The sequence below is a fragment of the Vicugna pacos genome, unplaced genomic scaffold (genome assembly GCF_048564905.1).
Source record: "Vicugna pacos unplaced genomic scaffold, VicPac4 scaffold_17, whole genome shotgun sequence".
In the NCBI taxonomy this organism is placed as follows: domain Eukaryota; kingdom Metazoa; phylum Chordata; class Mammalia; order Artiodactyla; family Camelidae; genus Vicugna; species Vicugna pacos.
The window spans coordinates 140,725-166,932 of NW_027328738.1; the positions used below are offsets into that span (position 1 = coordinate 140,725).

The 26,208-nt window shown below is 44.6% G+C and overlaps 2 protein-coding genes and 1 pseudogene across 4 annotated transcripts in view; 1 reads left to right on the top strand and 2 right to left on the bottom strand.

Annotated features, from left to right (window-relative positions):
- LOC140692798 (trafficking protein particle complex subunit 9-like) overlaps nt 1–20,415 on the bottom strand; it is a 55,488-nt gene extending 35,073 nt beyond the window's left edge. For all 3 annotated transcript variants that reach the window (XR_012068398.1, XR_012068400.1, XR_012068399.1), the window contains exons 1-2: nt 20,173–20,415; nt 18,620–18,789 (exon numbers count right to left, since the gene is read on the bottom strand). The gene's annotated coding sequence lies outside the window, so the exon portion shown is untranslated. The remainder of the gene's footprint in view (nt 1–18,619; nt 18,790–20,172) is intronic.
- Nucleotides 1–26,208, top strand: part of LOC140692795 (anoctamin-6-like) — a 363,584-nt pseudogene that overhangs the window by 127,142 nt on the left and 210,234 nt on the right.
- The window catches only part of LOC140692794 (uncharacterized), a 37,899-nt gene continuing 32,423 nt past the window's right edge, over nt 20,733–26,208 (bottom strand). Inside the window, exons 5-6 of the mRNA XM_072957056.1 lie at nt 24,799–25,546; nt 20,733–20,998 (exon numbers count right to left, since the gene is read on the bottom strand). Of these exons, the coding sequence (XP_072813157.1) occupies nt 24,885–25,546 (662 nt within the window). The 3' untranslated portion in view covers nt 20,733–20,998; nt 24,799–24,884. The remainder of the gene's footprint in view (nt 20,999–24,798; nt 25,547–26,208) is intronic.

Sequence of the window (26,208 nt, forward strand, 5' to 3'; positions counted from 1 at the left end):
CTGGGGAGAACAACCACACCCATCTCCTAGAACGGTCCTACGAATTAAGTCATTTTAGATATACAAGTTTAAATAAAATAATTCAGATTTTAAATAATACCCCAAAAGCACAAGGAACAAAGAAAACAGAGATAAATTGGAGTTCATCAAAATTTAGAACTTTGCTTCAAAGGGCACCATCCAGAAAGTGAAAAAACAACACACAGGAGAAAACTTTTTCAAATCATTTATCTGATTAGGAATTTGTATCTCCAAATGTAAGGAAAAAAAAAAAAACTCCTACAACTCAACACTAAAAAGGCAACTCAATTCAAATGTGAATAAAGGATCTGAAAAGGTATTTTTCAAGGAAAATATACAAATGTTCAATAAGCACAATGAAACGATATTCAATATCATTAGCTGTAAAGGAAATGAAGTCAAAACCACTAGGAGAAACCGCTTCACACTCACTACAATAGGTTATAATAAAAAAAAGAATAACAAGCACCAATGAGGACACAGAGGAAGCGGAACGCGCAGCCCTTGCTGGTGAGGACGTAACACAGCGTGGCCACTTTGGAAAACAGCCTGGCAGGTCCTCAGAGAGTTGAACATTTGGTTTCTGAATGAACCAGAATTCTGATGTCTGGGCACACACGTAAGAGAACTGAAAACAAATGTCCACATAAAAACTCCTAAAGGAATGTTAACGGCAACACTACTCATCACAGCCAAAAAGCAGCAACAACCCAAATGCCTATCACGTGATGAATGGGTAAACAGTGGGGCCCAGCCATACAGTGGAATACTATTCAGCAATAGCGAAGCATAGAGCACTGACCCAGGCCACAACCTGGACAAACATTGAAAACGCTACTCAGTGTGAAAGAAGTCAGTCACAATAGACGGCTCCACTTACAAGAAGTGACTCGATTTACATGAAATGTCCAGCTCAGGCAAACCCACAGAGAGAGAAGAGTGGCTCCTTGGGGCTGGGGGAGGATGGGAAGATGGGAATGACTGCTTATGCATATGGGGCTTCCTGTTGGGGGATGAAAATATTCTAAGATTGACTGCGATACACAATTCTGGGCATAGAGTAAAAACCGCTGTACATTTTAATGGGTGAATTGTATTAAAACTGTTAAGAAAAAAAGCACCTCTGGCCAGTACCTTCCATAGTAAATGCAAATTGCTAACTTTTGTTAGAGGAAGAAGAAACTGTCCTCAGCATGATAGCAGGAGATCAGCAAATGTGAGCTAACCGGAGTTGGACAAGAGCATTTCACTTGAAACAGTAGCTGAGTGTACATGAAATATTCAGAAATACGAAAATCAGTTTGACATTACGAAGAAACATTCTGCTTCAAATGCAGATCAAGTATTAGGCAAGCCCAGCAGCTACAAAAGTACAGAGAAGAAACTTGGTTCTTAAAACAAGCACCAGAGCCATCAAGGAAATCGTGGTGAGGAAAGCAGGCGGCCGAAAATCTGGAACAGTTTGCTACAAATAATTTCTCCACTGAAAATTTAAAAATAAAATGAAACTGATGAAATTCTCTGTTGACCTCACGTGAATGGGCTTCCTCTGGTGCTAGACTCTTCTGTAACCCCGATTGAAAGACTCAGGAAAATCAGCATGGCTCCTGGGAGTCCCCAAAGGACTGCCCATCAGCACGCTGACCACCATCAAATCTGCCAGCGTTGTATTACAGAGAAGAGACCAACTTCTGAAAGGCACAGGAAATGTTGAAAAGGGAAGAAAAGGCTGCAGTCAGTCCTGGGACAGAGGCCCTCTGAGCAGAGGCCAGAAGGCTGAAGGTGAACTGCAGTGGCCCTGGGGCAGGAAGGGACCACGAGGGAACAGATCTCAATTCTCTTCTCTGTCTTCATCTGGTAGGAGAGATAAAGCCTGCATCGTTCTCACCTGGAACTGTGGGTTCTGGCTGGCAGAAGTCTTACCGATATGGAATGATAATTCAAGACTCTGTGGAAAAAGTCAAGAAATCGAGAGGGAGTAGGGAGTCAACTCCAAGAGACTCTCAAATGCTCCCATATTTATTGTGTATAATCAAAGGAAAATTCATTAGCAGTTGTGTGATAGTAAGGAGGAACTTCGGGAAAGACAGGGTGAGGCAGAGATTGTAGAATACACAATGAGTACAAAGGATTAGTTTAATTTTAAGGAAGTAATGGGGTGAAGGGAACAAGATACATTTTTAGATATGTGAATTACAAAGCAGACCACCAGACCAGCCAGGTCCTTGTTTTGGGGATAATTGACTTTCTAACAGCACACAAGCCCAGCGTTTATAGCTGAGGGCCTCGGTCCTTGCTTTGCAACCAGCAGAGTGCTATCTAAAACCTCAGCTATTCAAGCAAAGCATTGTCTCTGCTTTTTAAGGCAAGGAGACTGCAGTGAGGATGCACATGTACTTGCTTACTAAGCAGTTTCTAAGCATACTTTTCTCTTCTTAAAGTTCACAGGCGGCTGGGGTGTGTTACAATTTGTTAACGCAATCATGGGCTCTCACATGGAACCATTATGGAGGACAGCCTAGGATGACAAATCCTGGCTGTCAGTCTTTTTCTGCCAGCTGCAGCCACTCTAGCAGGGACTAGACACATCCGTGAATAACGATCCTACATAACCACCGACACTCTTAACTCCTGGTGCTTGAAACTTAATAGTAGCTCTACACAACTTACCGAAGAAAAGTTTCAGAAATAAAAGTTATTATAATCCCATTATATCTCATCATATTACTGATTTTTCTGATTGCTCTAAGCTGTTTCTACTTAGTAAAGCACCTAATTCTGCAGGTGAATTCAGTAATTCCCATTGGGCAAATCTAGCCAGCTTGGGCTCGCTAACTCCTATTAGTCAAATTCCGATAAACGTAACTGATTTCTTTGTTTATCAATTTCAGCCGGGAGGAGAGGAAGTGTCACTCTCTTCCTCAGCCCACCCTCAAATCTTTTCTCATCAACTCAGGCCTCCTGAAAACATAACAAAGAATTTTTTTCCCTTCTACTCTTTCCACAAACCCAACAGGAAACATTAGCTTGGAGAAATAATTAAACACAAATGTTAAAACAAAAATCTATAAACCTGAAGCAACCCCATCTCCGAATCATGATACACAATGACATGAGAGTAAGTGTGTCAGGCACAAAGCATGCGGGAGCCTGACCACCTGATTTCTATTCTTCAAAGGAAGGAAGGTTTTCGTATTTTTTATTATAATTCTTTGTCATTGCTTCTGATTATGCCAAAAAGTAGTTTATGAAATAATTATGCACTGCAATAACAGACATTTATTGTATAAATTAAAGAAGGCATTCAGAGGGGTAGGAAAACCCACCTCTGTAAAAAATGCAAAATTTCTTCCCTTGTTAAGAACACGTATACAAAATACAACAGAGAATTCAAATTCTTGTGGAGAAGAGCAAAAGTCACAGAACCAAAGCAAAGTCATTATAATGAGTCAATTCAAAATTCACTGGACAAACATGCTCAATGCATTCAAATAATATTAAAGGCACACTGCTAACCATTCACTTAATGATCTGCAGGCTACAGGAAGAATTTCCCTCTATAACAGACAAAAGAAATCAATAGGTTGCCCCAACAAACAAGGACCAAATAACAATCAGGTTTTTAACAGTTCTGATAAATCAGCATGTTCTAAAGGTCAAAATCCAGAAATTTTAAACATTCATTCAAACCACAATGAAACAAGCCCTTAAAAAAAAAGCCATAGAAACTAAGCACATAGATCATGTACATAGATCAATGAGAATTTCTTGTGCTGCTGGAAGAAAGAACAGGCAATAGCCTTTTACTTGAAAAATAAAACTACTTTTAAAGATAACTGCTAAAACACATTTCATCATTCATGTTGCCTTGAAAAATCTGAGGCACTTGTATCTGATCAGAAAAGCAATTCTGTGTAATACTAGGTTACAATTCAGTACCAATTTGCTTTAGAAGAAAAGAGAAATGAAAAGCTACTGTTTCTCATATCCTGCACAAAGTGTGTAGTGCCTCCTTGACTCTTTCTCCTCCCATTTTCTAAGCTCATTCTCCCCAAACATTCTGAAACAAGTATGAGAAGCTCTTATTCCCAATAATATGCCAAATGACAAACAATATCAATTTATTTGTGTATATATATGCCTAAACCTTGAACTGGAGGAGAAAGGTATCCGAAGCCTATATGGAACTTATTTCAACCTTCCTGAAATCACACACACAAACGTTCACACAGACACAGACACTTACCCCTGGATTACTGGGCACTTCACAAGCTTAGTACTTACAACTTCTAGAAGATAACTTTTTAGTTAGTTTAAAATACAAAACTGTCAGCTTTTGAAAGACTTGATCATCTGCTAAACCATCCAAATACCAAAGAGACCCAACTAGCCTTCTCTGTAGAATGTAATTTCCCTTGATGGCAAAACAGACCCTAAGAATTACTGGATCAAAGATTCGTGTTTATCACTACCTATGATCGTTTTTAAGCACATTAACAGATTCAGAAATTATTTCTCAACAACAATTATTCTTATTAAAATAGCATACATGTTCAATTGTCTATACCGAGACTAGGTACCTTGATGGTGTTTAAGAGCTATTTTGTTTATTGCAATAGTTATTTTCAAGTGCAGACAAGGAGGGTGTGTATTACTCAGTTGTAAAACACCTGCTTAGCATGCACAATATCCTGGCTTCATTCTGCATTACCTCCAAAAAATAAATAAAAATAAGTGCATATTTAAAAATAATAAAGTTATAAAAAAATGCAGACTAAAAACCACTGCAATCTATGGGCTACAATTATACAAAAAAAGTGTTTGTATCAAATATTGACTATATGCCAATCACAGAGACAACCACATATCACACCTGACCACCATCACGTGTGATTCTCAGCAACCCTACTAAGTAGACACGGATGAGGAACCCGGCTCCGCGGATGAGGAGATGGAGCTCGGAGGAGCCGGGGACGCTGACCGTCCTGCTCCCCGTGACGCCGCGTCAGCCCAGGGCAAGCGCTGACAGAGCTGCACTGAGGGGACACCCAGCTGCACGGAAGTTTGGGGCACTGGGGGGCCCCAGAAAACACTAAAAATTGTTCAGTGGAAAACCAGCTCAAATATATTACACTGTGCCGCATCCTTTAAAAAGGGAAAATGACTGAGACCTTTTTGATGCCTCCGTGTCCTTTCTGCCATCATCAATTATTTGCCCTCTCAGCATCACAAGTGATGAACTGGACCCCATATGAAGTGCACTCAGATAGAAGAGCTTTTAAAGTTATTTTATGAAGTTTGTAAGACTCTGTCTATGCCTCACACAGGCGGTCATCCAGCACTTCTCACCTGTGTGGACGTAAGACCTGAAATCACTCCTTTCTGCTTTTTAAAATCCCTTCATCTAATCGAGAGTTTTCAACAGCAAAGAAGCAGCTCAACCACAGACAGTGGACAGCTTTTCACCAAACGGACTCGAACATCCCATCAGACAACCTGGAAGCCCTTTTCTTCTATTAAACCCACTTCTAGGTACTTCATCATTTTCTGATTGGTGGACTTGGCCTCTGACTGGCTTACTCAGAGTGCACCCAGCCTCACATCCGGGGGTGGGAGAGGACCCCGCTGTTGGGGGAAATCAGTGCGGTTGGTGAAAATCCTCCAGCCAGGTCTGCTCGAGTTGAAGTGACACACGTTCTCAGAAATTATACCGTCAGCACCCCTGGGCTCCAATGGACTGATTTCACATTAACCAAACTCATCACACACTGATGAAAGAAAACCAGAAACTTAAATTACTAATGTAACAGAAGATGTGAAACTATGAACCAGACTGAAATATCAGAGTTCAACCATGAGTACATTTTCTCCTCCACCGCCCAATCACGGGCAGGCAGTCACATGGCAAACATGGACAGAAGCAGAGCAGGAAGGGATTCTAGATTAACTCAATGGACTAGATTTCTGTTATAAGAACTGATATACTGCCTGGAAAACAATTAACGCTAATCACAGTGCACTTTCCGTGGACAGTGGCCAAGATACGACTATGAGCACCTGTGTAACTCTCCTTTCCCTGTCCTTTCTGGGCTAACTTATGCACAGGGGTACATAGATTCAGGGATACAGATAACGCTAAACACCCAAAGCCCATCTCTGGTAGCCTCAAAACAAGAGAGCCAGGGTTTGAATACCAGCTCTGCCACTTACTAGTTCTGTGACTTTGGCCAACTTACTTACCCTCTGTATGCCTCAATTTTCACATTGTAAACCTGGGACAACAATCAAATCTTCCTTACTCGCTCGTTGAGAAGATTGAAGGATTCATTTCTGTAAAACTCTCAGAAAAGAATGTGGCACACTTTTGGTGCTCAACAAATGTTAAATTAATATCAAAGTGATTTACCAGTCTCACTTCTAATCATTTATGTGTTTCCTGGTTAGTCTAAGTCACAAAGAAAATCCTTATTTCTACTTTTATAAACTCTTGGGGAGCACCTTTTTCTTCTATCTCACCACCTGTTAAAACCGTGTGAGGGGATGCCTCCTAACCACTCCTCTGGGCTATGGAGAGTGCTTCTCCCTTCACACCCCTGGCCCCTGGCCCATAGCTAGCCTTCATCACAGTAACAGAGTGAGGTGTGAGTCTGGGAAGACAAGCAGAGCATTTGAAACCCTTCCTTTCCCTCCAGTGTTTGTTACCATTGGGAAGCACCCGGGATGCTCAGTTCCATGGCAGTAAAGCCCTGTGCATGAAGGGGCAGGTCCTCTCAAGGAAAGGCTCGCTGTGGCCCAGAGATATCTGGGACAGCGTGAGTCTCTAATTCTGGGACACAGTGTCATGACATGCATTTCCCACAGCCCTGAAGTTCATGGAGAATGTGGCTTCATCAGTAACAAAGAAGACATTTATAGCATGCCTACTTTTTTGTGTCATCTCTCAGTTGGCTGCTGGAGAGAACATGTGTATAAGTATTGGATCTCCTTAGGCCCCAACATATATGAAGTAACAAATAATTCTGTGGCTTAACGTTGGTTCAGGACGACTGTGTAACATTTCTTACTATGCTGATGCTTAATTATGGGTATAGGAACTATGGAACCTCCTCAAATATCTCTCATCATAAAACCAGCTTTTCTTATTTTCCTGTTTCTTAGTAATTGCCAAAGACTCTCAAATGATGGCTTCACACAAAACAGCAGCTAAAGTTTTTGAGCCCTCTTGACATACCAACTGTGGTAAACACTTTACAAAATTTCTAATTCTCACAATTCTACAAAGCAGATATGAATGTCCCCATCTCACAGATGAGGGAAAATCTCAAAATGAACTGACTCAGGCTCACGTGGCTCAGTGGCAGCGCGTGCACGCAAACCCAAATCAAAAACTACACCCCTTCGTAAATGCACCAAATCTCCTACCACCAATTAACACACAGGGGCGGAGTCAATACTCAGGGAACTCAGTACACTTTTCAGCTTTAACGTGCTCCAGAGGCCGCTTCTAGCTGCTTTATAAAATCCCAGCTCACTGGTTTCTAACACTGGAAGACAAGACGAATTTTGCCATTGTTTGCAAAGCAAGTCTGAAATGTTCACAGTGACATGACAGAATAAAACTAAGATATAAGCAGAATAATTTTTCCAGGTAGACAGACATAATGGACATTGGGCTATTCTGAAACATTAAGCAAAGAAATCAAAATAAAATAACGTTGTTTAAGCCTTCTTTTACAAACAGGAAAATCAAGACTGTAAGAAAGTGCAACAGCGCCACCTATGGCTAAAAAGACCTTCCAGGTTGCCGGGAAAGATGCAACAAAAAAATTGCCTGTAGGATCAGAAACGAGAATCAGATAACTAAAAGCTTATGTAGCACATACTGCACTTTGCTTCCGGGGAAGGGAGGGGTATTCAGTATTTAATCTGATATTGCTAATACTCCTGAATATAAACAAAAGACATAGGCTCATGGAAACTCATCTTAGAAAAGGAAAGAATCCAGTCCAGCCACTTCATTTTACAGGAGGGGAAACTGAGACATGGGATCTGTCCTCCTGGCAATCGGCAGCAAAGCTCTCCTAGGCCTCATGTCTTGCACTGTAGCAAAAGCACTGTACTAGGCACTATATTCATAAGACACGTTTGTATTTTTCCAACAGTAGGTTATCTAAGTATTTTGCAAAACACTTCTGAAAGAGCCAGGATATCATACAAGTTTATTGACATACAGAAACATTTATTTGCATAATAAAACAGCATGAGCTTTATTCTCTCTATTAGAAAAGTGACATGTCAAATCAATATTTTGATATTTTAAACCTGTTAAGAGTGCAGGAAATAAAATCAAAATTTAATCGCAAAAGAGAGAAGCTTATTCCCTAAAAATGATCAATGTGGATTTTACTAAACTTAATGGATCTGGTCAGAATCCCACGAATTTAAATGTCTGAGTGGATGGTTACACGGCAACATAATTTCTCAGTTGTAACAATACATATTCAGTGTAATTAATCTTCAAGGTCATCTGATTAAGGTAATTTAACTAGTCCCTGTCTCACTAGAATGATACAGATTTCATTAAAACTTCATACTACACTAAAAAAACTGAATCCTTGTTACTTTAAACCATATTCAAATATATCATATATACATATTGAATATGCATCAGAAATAAGGAAAACTCTTTAGTATTCAGAGTTGATCCTTCTAAAATATCTGTCATTGTGACAGCAAACTTTTATTAATCACCTCTTAGGTTCTTTGTATACAAGGCTCCTAACTCTCACAGTCAGACAATTTAAAAGATATTACTCAAATTTCACAAATGAGGAAATGTACTTAAGCCATGAAAACAATTTACATTTTCATCAACAGGAAAGAGAAGAGTAAAGATTTTACTTACAATATTCACTGACAATCTTTTCTTCCATATTAAGACTACATAAAGCAACTCAGTCTTTGTAAGTATTTCTGTCAATAAGGGCCACTAGAGAAAAACAAGTAACATCCTTAGCACTGGTTGGACTTTCAAAGCCCTCTTCTCTTTTTCACTATAAGTATTTTTAATGTTGGGTTTTTAGTGCTTACAGAGCACTAAAAAAAAATAATTAACTTTTTATATAATTACCTGAGAACTAAACATTTGTGAAAATGTACAATTTTAATTTATGCCACTCTGTCTCACATTCTCAATGGTGTCTCTCCTTTGAAGTCCTCATCTGGCTAAGATAACTAAAATCGGCCATTTATGGAGCCACAGGAATAAGGGTAACCACTTAATGGGAGGCTGATTAGAGGAGCAGTTGAGAATGCATAGTGTGCAGCCTGGATTCCAGCACCGAGCTAGCCACTGCCAGCTGCGCGTGATTCGGGACAAACTGCTCCATCTCTCAATCCCTCAGCTGCAAAAAAGGAGACACTGATACCTACCGTCAAACACCTGCTAGGAAGTAAAACACGAGGAAAGCATTTTAGACTTAGGTAGGTGTCCACTCAGAGCGAGTTTGGTCATTATGATGATGAGGATGGCTGTTAGTAAATTAAGCTAGGCCAAAAAGGAGAAATCACCTTAAAGGAGAAACATTTTATGTCAATGAGCATTTCTTTTTGGATGGATTGCAGAATATTCTATTGATTTTTTTAATAAAACAAGTTTTGTCCATTAATTATAGATTTACAGGTTCATGACAAGTCCCCAGAAAAAGAATTAGAGGCCTCTAACCTCTGAATACTAAGACAATAAAGTTTAAAAAAAATTACGGGGGAGATTATACCTCATTTTGGAGAGTATGTGCTTAGCATGCATGAGGCCCTCAGATCAGTCCCCATTAACTCCATTTAAAAACTAAGTTTTTTAAGAAATGGAGAATTAAAGCAAAAAGATGGAGGATTACAGAATTTTTAGAGACTCATCTCAGATTTTAGATTGGGAAGAAACAATCCATTTCTCAGAAGAAATCTTGAGAACTATGTAACCTGGATCTGAGATGTCTAGTCTTCTAACATTATTCATGAATTCATATTATCAAGTCTTAAAACTACCTGATAACCCACAGTGGTGATACTGATCATAAAAGCTGCCAATGCGGATCGAGCTCCGGCTAGGACTGCTCTGTTCTGACATCTCTGCCCCTGAGGCCTCACCAGGCTGAGAGCACTAAATTCGGTCATACATGAGCATCTCATGTAAGTCCTCCATTTGCGTTTCTCACTCTCCCCTCACCACTCCCTCTAAGGGAAGCACTGTTATCATCTTCCCCACCCGCATACAAGGCCACTGAGGCACAGAGACTAAACCCGTTCCAGGTCACATTGGCATTGAAGGACGTCTGTATTTCTGCTGTTTTGCTTTTGACAAAGGAACCTGAGATATCAATTCAAGGGAGACTGTTAAATAATCAAGTCTGTCAGGTCTTCACCTCAAAGAGCAGATGCTATAAATTCCTGATGTAGGATGAGGCTGCCGCCACAAAATGACTCAGCTAGAAATTAATATCCAAGATGAAGCAGCGGATACACGTAAATATTCACGACTGTCAACTCCGCTCATGGGTCTGGGCCCTTCACTGTCTGAACGGGGGTGAAATCCCCACCCGTGTCCGGGAGGGAAGCGTGGCTCTTCCCGGTCTCACCCAGGATTCACGGGCTATTTCCCCACACACACTGGCCTCAACGATTAAAAGCTGTCAAGATTTTTACACCATGCAAAACTAAAAGACATTTCTGCAGATGGAGCACTTCCTCAGGCTTAAATCTTTTTTGCCTACACTCAGCAAGGGGGAAAAATGAAACATGATTCTACAAAGTCTCTGGCCCTCACCACTCACAGGAGTAGAACGGCCACAGCACAAGATGACTCTTGACATGGCAGGATGAGAACAAATTAAAGCCGCCCTACAACAGGCACAACCAGACACAGCGCTCAGCAGTCTTCTGCACACTCACGGTTGTGCAGCCCTCACCACCATCTATTTCCAGAACACTTCATCACCCCAAAAGAATCCCCCTTTCACTAGCAGACACTTCCTAATCCCCCTCCACCAAGCCCCTTGCAACCATCACCTGCTCTCTGCCTCTGCATGTGCCTATTCCGGGCATTTCAGATCACTGAATTCAACAGTATGTGGCCGTTTGTGTCTGGTTCCTTTCACTTAATGTGCTGTTATCAAGGCTTGTCAACTTTGAAGTGGTATCAGCGTCTCTCTCTCTTTTTTTTTTTGGAAAACGTTAAAGATTATTAGAAGGTGGTAAGTACTATCAAAAAGAGTAGAGTGGAGCATAAGTGATTGGGTTTCAAAGGGAAAAGGGTGGGTTGAACAGTCAGGGTGGACTTTCCAAAACAGGTGGCCCTTTTCATTTTCCTCTTTTTTTTTCATTTTTATTCACTCTTATGTGTGAATAATGTTCCACTACATGGAGATACTACATTCTGTTCATCCATTCAACAGCTATGTATGGACGAGGTTCAGAAGAATGAGTGTAAGTGGTGACTAGCAGGGATGGCATTTAAGCAAAGGGCAAAATGTGCTTTCAAAAAAAAAGCCAACCAACAGAGGCACAAGGAAATTCACTGCGTTTCTGAGCAAAGTGCATGCTTGCTTCGGCAGGACTACCGTGCAGGGCTGGGGCGGATATTGGCAGGAATCATGGTGTGGGAGTCACCTGAGAAGACTCCTCACTGCAAGCAGCTCAACCAATTCTCCTCCCTCATCCTGTATTGTTAGAGCAATGTTTCTAGGTTACTCTTATTTCAAGTAATAGCAATTTACTGCACATCTGAACATCTCCATCAGACCGCATTACCTCCAAGCCACAGAAAATCATTCACTAACCAGAGCAGCTCCAGGATATAACGGTGATGGATCAGGGAGTCTTGCAGCATTCCAGCATGCAGGCACAAACCCCATATGTGCCCTGGTGATGTCCGGAAAATAAAATGCATGGAAATATCTCACTGCTGATACACGACATCTGCCCTCAAATTGCCCCAAAATCATGCTGGCAAAGCAGTACTCAACCCTCTCAGTACAAAAAAAAAAAAAGGTAAGAAGGAAAATTAAGGCTCTTCCATTGAAAACCAGCAACCATCACTGCCAGTATCTGAGCTGGAATGCTCCTGACTTCGAAAACCACTGCGCATTTACTATTCAAACGTGAAACTCATATATGTATTTCACGTAGATGATATTGCAGTAGGATTTTTCTTTTCAAAATTTCCAGTTGCAAAATTAGCACAAGAAAGTTTATGCTTCAGGTTTAAAAAAAGTCAATTATCCTCCACTTTCTTAATTTTGAACTTACTATTATTTTATAAATGGGGCTATGCTGCGGATTTTAAACAAACTGTTTGATTTCTGCAAACAAGACCTTTATGATCTCACTATTTCAGAGCAAACTTTAACGATTCTTTGAGAGGTGAGGCCTGGGGGGCTCACTGACAGCTCTTTAAATACTGACAAGGATGTGCTATTAAGTAATGCAAAGGCTCTAACTCCACAGTAGCTCAGAAAGCAAAGAAACTACACCAAAAACTTACTTAAACAATTTTATATATTCCTATTCTTTTGAATATTAAATTTCTTAAAAGATATGATTTTTTTTGAAAAAGACAACAGCTGTATTAAATTTCCTCTCACCAAGCAATCTTTATCAAGAATAAAAACCCCTTTGGAAATCAAAATGACAGGACGTTTCTAGCTAAGTGAACATCCAGAACTGAACACAAACTTAGATCCTATCAGATCTCACTCGAACGAGCTCAACAGCATCCTGGGCTACCCTGGAAATTAGCTCTTCCAAATTTCCAAATGGAAATTATCAGTTCCAAATGTTGGCTGAGCTAAGATCATCAAACAAGGCAGGGAAAGAGAGAAGAGGGAAGTCCAGCTGGCGGCCTCCATCAGTTTTCTTGCAGCCACAAGGTTCCTCTAGGGCGGCCCCGCTAACAAGGCCCCCCATAAGGAAATCCGGCATCCACACTGCCCCTGACGTCCCCAAGCAGCCCCGACGCCCTTCTCCGAGCCTGTGAATGGTCTTCTAATGATCCCCCAGTTGGTGGCACCCTCCACCTCTTCCCCGCTACACACACACACAAAGCCAAGGCAGCCTTCCCAAATCACAAATTTGATTACATCACCCCACTTCAAACCATTCAGAGGCTCCCTGGTGGAATTCTATCCCCACTCCAGACCTTGCTCGCCCAGCCTCACCTCAGTACCCAGGTCCCCAGTGACCTCAGGGGCCCCCTGACCTGCTCCTACTTCCCACTTGCCTCCAGGCTCATTTTGACTGTTTCCCAAGGAAGCCTTCCCTCCCTCCAAAATCCACAATTTGTTCCTCTGTTCCTAGAATATTATAGGCTTAAGTAAACTTCTGACAATGCTAAGCTCTCAAGAAGCAAATACATTTTGCTTACTAATGTGGCTACATCCTCTCTCCCCTAGACTCAGAGAAGTGCGTGTGTTATGAATAAATAAATGACGGGGTGAGTCTCAAAGTGACAGACATAGCTACTCTCGCCCGTCCCGACCCTTCTGTCTGTAGAATATCAGAAGCAAAACCAGAAGTACCTTTCCTGAGGGTCACTTTCTGATGACACCCTTCACTGTATACTGTGTCAGTTCTAGTAAAACCCAACCTCTTCCAAAGCCCTCCACCCCAGACTCTCTCCAGTGTCCTCCCCAGCAGGGGAACCCTCCACTCTGGACCACACAGGGCACTCTCCCCAGGTCCCCACGCCAAAAGCCTCCAAGCGCCTGCCCGGGCTGCACCTGCGACCTGAGCCACATTCTTGACTCCTTCTCCTGGCTGATTCTTACTCTGTCATCACAACTGAATGTAGAGCACATTTCTTCCAGGAAGTCCTCTCTGATCATGTCCTTTAGGTCTTGGCTGGGCTCCGTCTACAGCAGCAGTACATGGTGACCAACTGGGTAATTGCCCCCTCCTTTGAGACCACGAAATCTTGGGGGCCACGTGGGAAGGAGTGAGAGATTGCAAGAGGGCTGGGGGAAGCAAAAAGCAAAAATCACAGCGCAAGTCCCAAATTCAAGGACAATTTCTCAGAAAAAATATAAACTATTTCACACGTGTGCAATTTGGCTAATATTTTTGTGGCTTGTGGACAGCAAGAACTTGGTGTTCTAGTCCAGAACCAAGGTTTCATGCAAAGAAATGTATACATTCATATCCAAAGGAAACCAGAGCTGCTCAAAAACAGTTTGCAGTTAGAATTGAAAGGAACTTTGATAAAGACAATCTCTCTCTCTTCATTCTTTTCTGGCATCATATAATTTTAGAAGTATTTGCGAGACTAAGAGATGGCTACAGCCCGTGATTATGCACTGGAGTTTTTGAGGCTGAGGAAGCCCAGATTACATGCACTGTGTAAATGCAATCACACCAACACACTGATAGGTGCCGTGGTGGCGGAGCTGATGTTCCAAAGCAGGCAGCCTTATGCTGTAAGAGAACACTAAATAGAAAGGAAGAAATGCAATGTCCTGTACTCAATTTCATTTGCTATATGGGCCATTAACTGATAGTATATCTTGACTAATGAAACCCAAAAATAAATTGTCATGTCGATTTTCTTCATCTGATCGTTTTATGCTAAATTTGGATATTAAACCCTCACTCCATAAGTAAAGCTCAGGCTTATGCTGCAGCACAGCTACAGCCCGTGGAATAAAGCCAATCAAGGGAGAACTGGAGAGTTTCCCTTCAGAAGCTGCTAAGTGTGGTTTTGCACCTGTAGGTCATTTGCAACCACGTCATCGACCTAGGAGTAAGACCTAACCTAACATCTGTGGGGAGAAAAGCACTGCGGTGCTTCCGAACCAACAGAGAACACTGAGCTTTGTGAAACAGTCCTGAGGCACTTAAATCATACTTTTTCTGAAAGGCTCCAAAACTGACCCACTTCACCATTCCAGGTTCAACAGGGAGGTACCGGAATTAATAGAGAGTACATGCTCTTGAAGTCTGACAAGGCCATGCTTGAATTCGGCTACAGCACTTACTAGCCACTAAATGGACAAATTTCTGAACCCTTCTGAGAAGGCTTCCCAATCCGCAAAAGGGGGCTGCCACCGCCACCTGGGAGGCATGGATGTGAATGCAACACGCAAGTAGGGCGGCCGACTGGTACCTGACACGGGGCCTGGCTAGTTGCCTTCCGCTGCCCTTCTCCCCCTTTGAACTTACACTGTTCCCCCGGTAAGGATCAAGCCCCCGGTACAGACTGCCCGTATCTTCTGTGTATCCCCGGATACATGCTTTACCCTTAGGAGCCAAGAAAAACAACTGCCTCCTCCCAAGACACTATCAATGTTCTTAAGGGTCTGGGTATTTTTTACTCTATTTTGCAGGGAGAGTATTCGAGAACTTTCCAAGCACCATTCTCCAGGTTGGCTCCCCTCACAGCGCCCATCCCTTCTCACCTCAGATACTTTGTATGATTGCCTTCTGTTCATGGGAAAGCAAGTCCGGTAGGGTGGGACTCCATAGGCCTCCCTCCCTCCCTCACAGGTGAGTGTGACTACCTTGTCCCCACTCCAAATCCAGCTTCTAAGAAGTCTACCCTCCCGGACCCTGCAGCCTCTGCACCTTCCCAAGACACACACACAGCCACGACCCTCCCTTCAGATTTCTTCCTGGCTGGCCCTGCCCACCGCCCGGCCCATTAAGGATAAACGCCATTAGTCGAAAAATCGCAAACGCCGCTGACTGACACAGCAAAGCTGCATGGTCTGGGCTTTCCTCCAAACCAGGCACAGCCCTGCCCCCCACAGCCTAATTCTGCACCTCTCGAGATGATCTAATTCACATGCAAGGCTGTGAACACCAGCTAAGAATGACGACCCCCAAAGTGTGTCTCTAGTCCGGCTCCTTCACCTGAGCCCCAGTCTCATAGACACCAGTGTCTCTTTGAAGTCCTAACTTGGATGACAAATGGCACCTTAAAAATGCCTCATGTCCACCATTTACTCTGGAATTTGATTCCTGGCATGTACCTCCCAGACTCCCCATTTTAGTAACAGCCCCAGTACCCATCTATGTGTTTGAGGTCACATTCAATTTCCCCTGTTCCCTCCCCCCGGCCCTGCCCTGGAATCTGTCATGTAATTTCCTTCACTAAGCCCATCTCAAGTCTAGTTCTGCAGGGACCATGGCCGGAACCCCACAAGCTCACAGCATGGTGCAGTGAGTCACAGTCCTCCGTAGGTTACTCCCTGGAGGGGGAGGCATCTCCTGGCACGGGTCACCTCAGAAGGCACTGGATTCTCATAAAGGAGGCCCAGGAAAAGTTCTCACGTGGTCTGAGCTTTGAAGGGCCCGAGGTCCGGGGGAGCTCCTAATTAGCAGACACATTTGCCAGTGAGCAGGTGAGGATGCAGGAACTTAGGCAAGACTGTTCTCACTCCGACCCCTGGGCTCTCGGGAGCCACGGGAAGTGCCTGTGTCCAGGGTAGTACAGCCCGGCCATCACAGATACCAGTCTGCATTTGCCAACCTGGACAGCATAGACTCCATCTACTTGCGACACTTACTTCTGTTCTGTTCCCCACCCAGAATGTGATGGACTCATTCAGATAATCTGTCCTGACCCAAGCGAGACAAATTCAGTGAAAAATGAAGTGTCCACATTTGGACCAGAGCATGAAAGGAGCAACAATGTCTCATGGTCAGCATGATGGTGGTGGCCAAACCCTTCCACCAGGTGAGAAGAACCATGGTGGGGGTGAGAATCCAAGGTACTAGGTCGGCCAAAGCATCTTCCTTCACGGTTGACTGGGGTGTTGGAGACTGACTACCACAAACTAAAAGAAGCCGTCAGTGGTGGACGCCAACTGCAACAGACACGGATTCAGCTCTTTACTGCCAACATGGGTTAAAAGTAAAGGCCACAGCAGGGAGGTCTGCACGGCTGCTGAGGCAAACCACAGACCCAGCTGTGAATGCCCACTGGCTGGAGCAGAGAGGAAGCTACGGCCCTTTTTGCAGTCCCTGTGTCCAAAAGATCCAGGTGAGCCAGGTACTTAGGAGAAGGTCATGTTGTCCTGATACTCAGAAAAGCCAGCCTCATAAAGGGAACAAAAGAGTGGCATGGATTTTAGACCCACTTCTGCCCCTTTATGAAGGCAAAGTAAGGTAAATGGCACGGGGAAGTTGAATGCAAAGGAAAAAAAAACTGACTGCTTCCTCCAACAGCGTCCCCTGCAGCTGTTCCATCCCGAGCCTGCCACTTCCTCATCAGTGACCGCCGGCCAGGAAGCGCCGTCACGCACGTCACACAGCGACAGCCAGGAACCGCGTGCCGAGCACGTTTGTGTAAAAGCAGGAATCGAGCAAAATGCTGCAGAGTTTGACCTTACAAGTTTAAATTCTCCATGAAAAGAATCCCTCAGCAGCCGCCTTAATCAATTCGCATCTCACTTCTTCAAAACAATCAAACAAGTTTAATAAGGGCGCATTTGTCACCAAATATAAGGAGGACCAAACATGTCCCTCAAAGCAAGGATTTTAACAGGTATCAAACACCAGTGGGTGATGTGCTAACAAAGCAAATATTCCAAAAAATTAGAAATTAAAAAGATGACTAGGATAATACACGGATCAAGGCATCTGTTAAGTTTTTGCTTTTTAAAGCGATGGAGACAGCACGGAGGGCGATCTGGCTATTCCCAATGCAGCGTGTGCACAGCCCACATTTTCAGAAGCAACAACATGCTCACTGGGCAGTACAAGAGAAAAATGAATGAAGAAAAAGGAGAAGAGGAACAAGAGATAATTAAAAACACACAAGAAGAAAAATGATTTTTACAGCATGTACATGAATTTACGAGAGTGTGTGAGGCCAGGGACGCGGGGACGGTGAGACCCACCCTCACCTCCTGCTCCAGGGGAGGCAGGGGCCTGAGGGGAGCGGCGCTGCCGGGGGACCCCAGTGTGGTCAGCGCCCCTAACCAAAACTCCACCTACATGCATCTAGGCAGCTTTTGAGCTACAAATTGTGGTCACATTTCAGGCTCACTTCCACCACGAGTAGCAGGAGAGAATTAGGCTCTTCTCCTGAACCAAAGCATTGCTTTATAAATTAATGACTGTGGAATAGAAAAAGCAACAATGGAATAAAATGACTGGAAGAGAATGTGCTTGACCCGAGCTCACTGGTCGCGTTAACTCACTGACATTAAGATGCTGGCTGAGCCCTTATGGTACCAGAACAGAAAGACCCACAAGGAGGGAGGTTTAATGCGCTGCTGTATTTGATGCCTGGAGCCATGCGTGGTACACGAGGTTCTGGGTAAACAATGGTGACAGTGTCTTCCACTATGGGCTAAGCACATATCCAGGTACTCCGCCAAATCCCAAGGGCAGACTTCAAAAGTCAAAATCAAGCTGACATTCTCTGGTGTGTTTTTAGACTCAGAGCGAAGCAGTTGCTGAGCAAAAATGTCACCAGTGCCTCCTATGACAAAAGAGGAGGCACTGGCCTGGGGGCTGGGGAAGGGCTCCGGGCTTCGACTGCTCACCCACCAGTCTGTCCAGGGGGAGAAGGTGGTCCCTGCTTATGTTGCACCGATGCACCTACCTTGACTGACGCCTTGGGACTCAGCAGGTGGTGACAGGTGAGGTGAACGGAGCCAGCCTTGGTGTACCATGGTGCTGGCAGCTATGCTCTCAGCAGTGCCCAGGTTCCTAAACCTGACACCTCATCTCCAAGGAGAAGAAGGGGAGTGCGGGCATGTAGATCACAGGGCCCTGTGAGGACAAGCACAGATCATGGACACGAAATGACTTGCCCCTTCCTTAAGCCATAGAGGTATGTTCGGGAGGAACAGAAAATTCATCCAGAGCCCAATAGGCACCTCACGCAGGTGGGACTCGGGTCCCCTCTGCCTATCACTCACAGGGCTGGTCTCGACATTCTTTTTATCAATTATCTGGCATCTTCTCCAACTTACCAACAACCAGAAAGTAGAATCTGATCTTAGTTAAGTTCAAGAATCACAGAGCACCGCCTCCACAGCGGGCCCGGCAGCATGTACCAGGTCCTCCGACCGTCACCTGTGGGACCGCCATGAGCGATCTCCAGACTCAAGGACCGAGGCCGTAGGCTGGGGGGACACAGCTTCTCTCACTCTCCCCAGCAAAGGGGGACCACCTCTCGGCAAAGGCATCTCACCCTCTTCTGCATGAGGGACAGCACGATAGATACACGGGGAAACAGAGCAGAAGGTGGGAAGCCCAGAAGAGCTCGTCTGCACTTCCAAGGCAAAGTGGGGCCGTTGACTTAATCACAGTGACAAAGTGAGAATGAGCATTTCTCTGTTCTCTACCATACTCCGTGATACGCCTTTCCCTGCATTAGGAGTTAATTCGGAAGTCCCTGGCAGTGTTTCTGATATCCAAACCTGGCATGGTGGCTGTCGGGCAGGAAGAGAGGGCCTGAGCCTAACAGGTGCGGGGCCTGGGGGGCAGGAGACACTGGCTCCAGCCCCAGCTCAACCAGCGCCTCATTCTGCCTCTCGGGATTCAGCATCTCATCTATAAACAAAGGGTTGACACTGTCTCAGGACAGGCTTCCCAACAAAAATGAAATGAGAGCCATGTAAAGAAAGTTTCCCAGTTGCCACATTTAAAACGGTAAACAAAGAAACAAACCAACAAACAGAAAACAAATACTAGAAACAGATTTTAAGAACAGATCTTACTTAATCTACTGTATTTAAAATACTAACATTTTGACATGTAATCAATATAGGAAGTAACATGATAGTTAATATTCTTTTACTAGACAAGCCTCAGCGTCTGATGTGCATTTGACCTACAGCACATCTCAACACAGACCAGCCTCCTCCCCAGTGCTCCTAGCATCAGTGACTGTGGCTACTATATTGGACAGCAACTCCAGGGGTCCCACCAGTGGTCCTGGCTGAAAAGCGGGAGTAAGTGTCCACACTAACCCTAAAAGGATCTCTCTGAAACAAAGGCAGATTCACTTTTAAATGTCTGTAAACCGGCGGGCTGTCCCTCCCTCCCCCCTTGGCTACAAGACAGTCTTCTTCTTTACTGATCACTTTCTGGATGTAGGGAAGAAACCTGGCACACAGCCAGGGTGGACTGGTCTCCAGGGAAACTTACCTGCTGTCTGTCTTCAGTCCCATGACGTCCTCCTTCTCAAACGGGATGCAGAGGAGGGTGATCTTGTTCCCAGATATGTCGGGGGCCCCATCCAGCTACTTGGACTTGGGCAAGATGAGGAGTGACTCTGTGAAGTCCTCGATCCTCTTCTCCACCACCCTGCAGTCCTCGTAGATTGAAGGCCACGTTGGTGAGCGACTGCTCGGCTACCTCCCCATGCAACACAAAGACAAAGAGCTGAGAGTCATTAAGCGTGGTGTCATTCAGCTCCTCTGCATGTGGAGCTTCTCGAAGCCCTTGGCCGAGAGGCAGTCAGTAATGGTGACAAGGCCCACGACCTTGCAGTGGGTCTGGAAGTCGCTCCACCCATTCTCGGGCGCATAGTGGTGCCTGTAGTGGATACAGAGTGCCCACTGGGAGCCGCACGGGCTGGTCTGGCTCACCGAGGAGATTCGCTTATAGATGCAAAAGAAATTCTCCTCTGAGATGATCCCCACGGGTTGGAACACCACGGGAAGTGTCTCATAGTCCTCAGCACACTGCACGTAGTCAGGGATGCTGATGTTGCAGGCCCTGCTGAGAGGGGAGAGGAGATCGAGGTACATACTGTGCTGTGGGCTGTGGGCCCATCTGGGTTGCGGTGACCTGGTGTGTACCAGTCACAAGGCAAGGGAAGCCAAAGCAAATCCGGGGGTAGAGTTTGTCCTCAGAGTCTGCACATGGCTACCGTAGCTCGGATCACATTACCCAGCTTTTGGTCCAGGCTTCCTGCCCCTGCAGTGTAGGGTCATTTCTTGTTTTCTGTTTCCAAGCACCTAGCAAGGCCCTGATGGAAAATCACTGCTCAAAAATGCTGAATAAATAAATGAACAAAGGAACTGCTTTCCCCAACCCCCTTCAGCAGAATATAAAGAAATATAAAGATCAAAAGATCTGGATTTCTATCCAAATTATTTGAACTCCTAAGCTGCAGAATAATGGATAAGAAAACTCTCTTTGGGGAGGAAGGTACAGTTCAGTGATAGAGCACAAGCTTAACATGTACGAGATCCTGGGGTCAAAGCCCAGAACCTCATTTTAAAAAATTAAACAAATAAATAAACCTAATTATCCTTCTCAAAAAAATTTTTTAATTAAAAATTCAAAAAACACCTTCAATTGACACATCATTGTAAACTTGAATAAACTTCAATTAAAAAAAACTCCTTGACTTACAAGAATATATCTGGATTACACAAGTTTGCAAATGTAAAATGCCTAGGGTACCACCTTCATAAAAAGGAGGGACTGTACAAATTTACTATCTCTCCTTTATGAGCTATATTTCCTTTTGGGGGGATTATAACCTCTCAGAGTTAATTTTCTCAGATTAAAAAACAAACATTACCTGATTCTCAGTACTGCTGAAGAATCAGATAACCCTAAGAAAGCATCTGACCCACAGAGGTTACTCAATAAATGTTTGTTGAATGAATGAATAAACAAACAAAGTGAATGCTGCTCCCTGCCACAGACCATCATAATGGTAATACCTGGAAATCCCAGGCCCACGTTCCACCCGACTCTACACTAACCCTGTGTGTTTCTCTAAGCCCCAGTTTAATCGTGGATAGAAATGAGGGCAATAACACAAACCTCAAATTGTTAGTGAGTCAGTAATGAATTGTACCCCAATATTGCAAGATGGAACCATTAAGGAAAACTGGGCAAAGTGTCCATAGGCCCTTTTCATATAATCTCTTAGAATCACATGGGAATCTACATTACATCTCAAATAAAAAGTATAATTTTTTAAAGAGGTTATTGAGGTTAAGTGAGCTCACTGTCTCAAAAAATGAACACACAGTACAAATAGGACAATGCCCAGCCCATGAGATACACTCGGTTAACATTCCCACTGAACCCACTGGTCCCTTCAACTTCAGAGCACAAGGATGGGTCCTCGTGGCAATAGGCCACTGCACCTGAAGCTAAGAAAGCTAATGGTGCCCACTACCAAGAGCCCCTGTCACCACCCTTGTTCTAATTTTCTATTTGTAATTTTTTTATTAAATAGAAACTCCCAATTGCATAGCCTTCACCTGACCAGATATCATGATTGCAGCCCTTCAAAACCTGACCACAGAGAACATGATGGCAGCCCTTCTTGGTGAAACAATAAAATGAAAAGCCATTTCCACAAGATCTCTGTGTAAATCTACTAGGGAACTTCATCCTGGACTAAGGAAGAGGACTGGGGAGGAGGGGGCAATCTCAGGCACGGAGAACTATGGGCCACCTGTCCCACGATGGACTTTAGACTCAACCCTCACCCTCCAGGAACTTCAAAATACACACCGACAGAGTGCTATGGACAAGATTATTTTTTTTAAACAAATCCCTGGATCCCTAGCAGGTCTTTTTTCTATCAAGACACAAATGGCTTATGTGTATAATGTTTCAAAAAAGCTCTAAAAAATTATCACCCCAACTTGACACATCAAGAAACAGAGGTAGAGAACTTTATCTCATTGTACAAGATTAGAAAGAGGCCATGTCAGACACCGTATTTAAATCGAAGCCCCTGCTCCAGTGCTCAAACTAGAAAGTGTGACATACTGCCCCTTTCCTGCCCTCTCCCTGCAATAAATCTCTGAAGAGTCTTTTCTGTGCCACCTGGAATCACAATCACATCAATTTTCCACAAAGAGCTATGTCACCCCTTGGAGGAATTATCAAAATCTAAAGGGTTGGTTTGAGAGAAGAGATTTGCATTTTCTTTTTCTCAAAGGAAACATGGCTTTAAAAGAAACTGAAAAGCACTTATCTAGTCTAAGCCCTCATTGTGCAGAGAAAGAAACAGAGTCTCAGAAGAGATGAGGAAAGGGCCTTATTAACAAATATAGCCACATTGCAGCACCAAGCCAGCACTGGGCACTTCTGGAGGAGAATCTGGGAGGCCCAGGAGAATGAGTGTTAGAAATAGGAAAGAGAAGAAGCATACAAAGTCCTGTCTCTACACCACCATACCATGAATTTCCACCAAATTACCCAGTATGGGTGCACCAAATATTAAGGTGGGCTAAACAGGTTATAGAAACCTGGAATTCTCAACCATAGTGGAAATTCCAACATTTACTATGCTTTTTCCCCAGTTCAAGCATCAACTCAGTGGACGCTCTGTACCAGGGACTACATGAGGCCTGGAGTTCTCTCAAATACAGATCTCTATTACCACGTGTGCAAACCACATAAAGGCCACCAGAAGAAAAGTGCCCACAGATAAGATGGAATTACTGAAACTGAAAACTGTTAACCAGCATATATTACTAGCAAAAGCGGTGCTGCTAGAAATCGACTCATGGACATAGAAAGCAAACTGTGGTTAGCAGGCAGGAAAGGGAGGATTAATGGATACACATTAATAAATATAAAATAAATGACAAGGACCTACTATATTGCACAGGGAACTATATTCAATTTCTTGTAATGAGTTTCACTAAAAACACTCTAAAACAAATGTATATACATATGCATATGTTTATAACTGAATCTCTGCTGTACACCTGAAACTAACATTGTAAATTGACTACACTTCAAAAAAATAATTTTATATAATAAGTAAAAATAAAAGCAACTCCATTAAGAAAAAATAAAAGAACACTCTATTCCCCTTAGCTGTAGGTGGTGGAGAATTCTGGTTGCAAGCACCAACTCCGCTGGATCATTCCAGCAGTGGCTGTCACTCTTTCTGACCCTCAACGAGACACTTGGCTTCACTGAGGTTACTTTTCTTTTCTGTGAAGGCTACAGTTGCAACTAACAATGTATAGAATCTCATCATTCACAAGCCCAACAAATAGCGAGGACTTCCCATGGGCCAGGCTCTGGACAAATGAAAAGATAGGGTCCCAGATATATTCATGGGTAGAAGAATTTTATTCCATAAAGACATTAATTCTTCCTGTTTTCATAGGCAGATTCATTGCAATTCTGATTAGAATTCCTACCAGATTTTTCATGGAATATAACAAGTTAGTTTATGGTCAGGAATAGCCAAGAAACTTCTTTAGAAACACCACTGGGGAGGGGTGGATAGGTCATTCATGTCCACTGGTCTTTCTGAAGTGATGAAAACGTTCTGGAATAATAATGGTTGCACAAATGTGAATATGCTAAAAGCTGCTGAATTGTACCATTTAAATGGATGGACTTCATGGTGTGTGAACTATATCACAATAACGCTGTTATATGAAAAAATATTTCCTGACAATTATTTTTCTGTTTATACCACTAGTCTGCCTCACAATTTAAGAAAAACAAAAAACCAAAACAAAACAAACTGTGCCAGGAGCTCTTTAGGACTGCAATGTCCCTGGGTCTCCAATGCCTCTGGTGGTGCTGTTCCTGTTAAAACACACTAGCTGGGCTGGGCTAGTTAGAGACTGTAACTATCTTTTTAAGATCTACGGTCTCACGTTTCACCCTGGGAGAGGGAAGGAAGGAGGATGTCACAGCCTCATGCCTTCAGCTCATTTTTAAATGAACCAAGCCTTGCTTTCAACACTGTAAACCCTCGCAATATAAAAACACGTGACATCAACAAGCACCGCCATCATAACATCTGAAAGTGTTCAAGGTACTTACCTGGGGCAGAAACACTAAGGGAAGAGACCGAAGCTCGCTCAGCACTGACACTCCCTTTTCCGGACTCCAACTGGAGAAGCTGGGCGTCACAGCCTGAGGCTCTCAGCCCAGGGAGCAGCGCCCACGCCGCTGATCTGGTCCTCGGGGAGCGGGAAAGGGAAAGCAGAGGCGGTGGAAACGCTGTCTGCAGCCCCGCTCGGAGGCCAGCCCAAGCCCCAGCCCCAGCCGCCCGCCCCAGTCCATGTCCGCAGACACTGCCCGCCCGGGACACAGCCGGCCCAGGGGCGGGGACGGGCCGGCGGCCGAGGAGAGGCAGCCCGGGAGGAGAGGACTCGCGGGTGGGAGAGGGGAAGGGGACGCCAGCCGCGGACTGAGGGGAGCCCGGCTGGGTGAGAGACGGCAGGAGCACACCTGGCCCTGGACAGGTGTGACCGAGGCGCCGGGGCAGGTGGCGCGGGCAAAGTGGTCTGGCCTGAGCAATTCAGCTGAACACAGGCTAACTGGCGCCCTGGGGGGCTGTGACAGGCGGACCGCCCTCCCGCAGCCTCCTGACCCCTTTCCCGGGGGCCCCCCAACTTGCAGTTCCACAGCCAGAGTCCCCGGCCCCAGGCAGGAGACAAAGGCCTTCCGGGTGACACAGCTGAGAAGCCTTTGGGCAGATCCCTGGCTTGGAGATGGAGCTTCCAACCAGCAGACCAGATAGCACCGACTGCGCATGCGCAGGAGGGCCAGCAATGTGCTCTTGGTTCTGTGAGAGAAGGTGGGACAGAGAGGGAGGGAGAAGATGAGAGCGGGTGGAGAGGAGGGTAACAGTGGGGGGAGACAGATGGACAGGAGGAGCAGAGAGAAGGGAGGACTCTGGAGAGGGGAGGGTCATAGCGGAGATGGAGAGAAAAAGATTTACCTCTGGGGCACCCCGAAGGAGGCAGCAAACCTGCCTCTGTACCCTTCTGTAACCCTTCAAGACCCGCAGCTGAAGTTTTACCTCCCTGATCCAGCCCTCCATCCGATGCTTCTGCAGAACAGCTACGGGTATCACTCCCGTTGCCCCCACGGGGAGCTAGGTTTCCTGTTGCTCTGGGAACCAAGCACCCGCAGGTGTTGTCACTCAGAACTACCTTGGGAAGAGTACATATTCCCCTTTTACACGCTGGGAAACAGGCAGGCACGATCTCTGCCTTAGCTCCACTGTCCCCGGTGTTGGGCTGGCGGGGAGCGGGGTGGTACAAGATCAGAGCCCCAGACAGAGCAGACTGCCTGAGTGTTGGTGCAGAGTCCCCATCCCTCCTGGATAAACCACACCCCACACTAGTGGAAACATCAAGGGCTCACAGTAGTTCCCTGGGTGTGGGAGAGCTGTCCTCATGTGAAGGAAAAGTCCAGCTGGACTAACAAGCTAAGTCACAAATC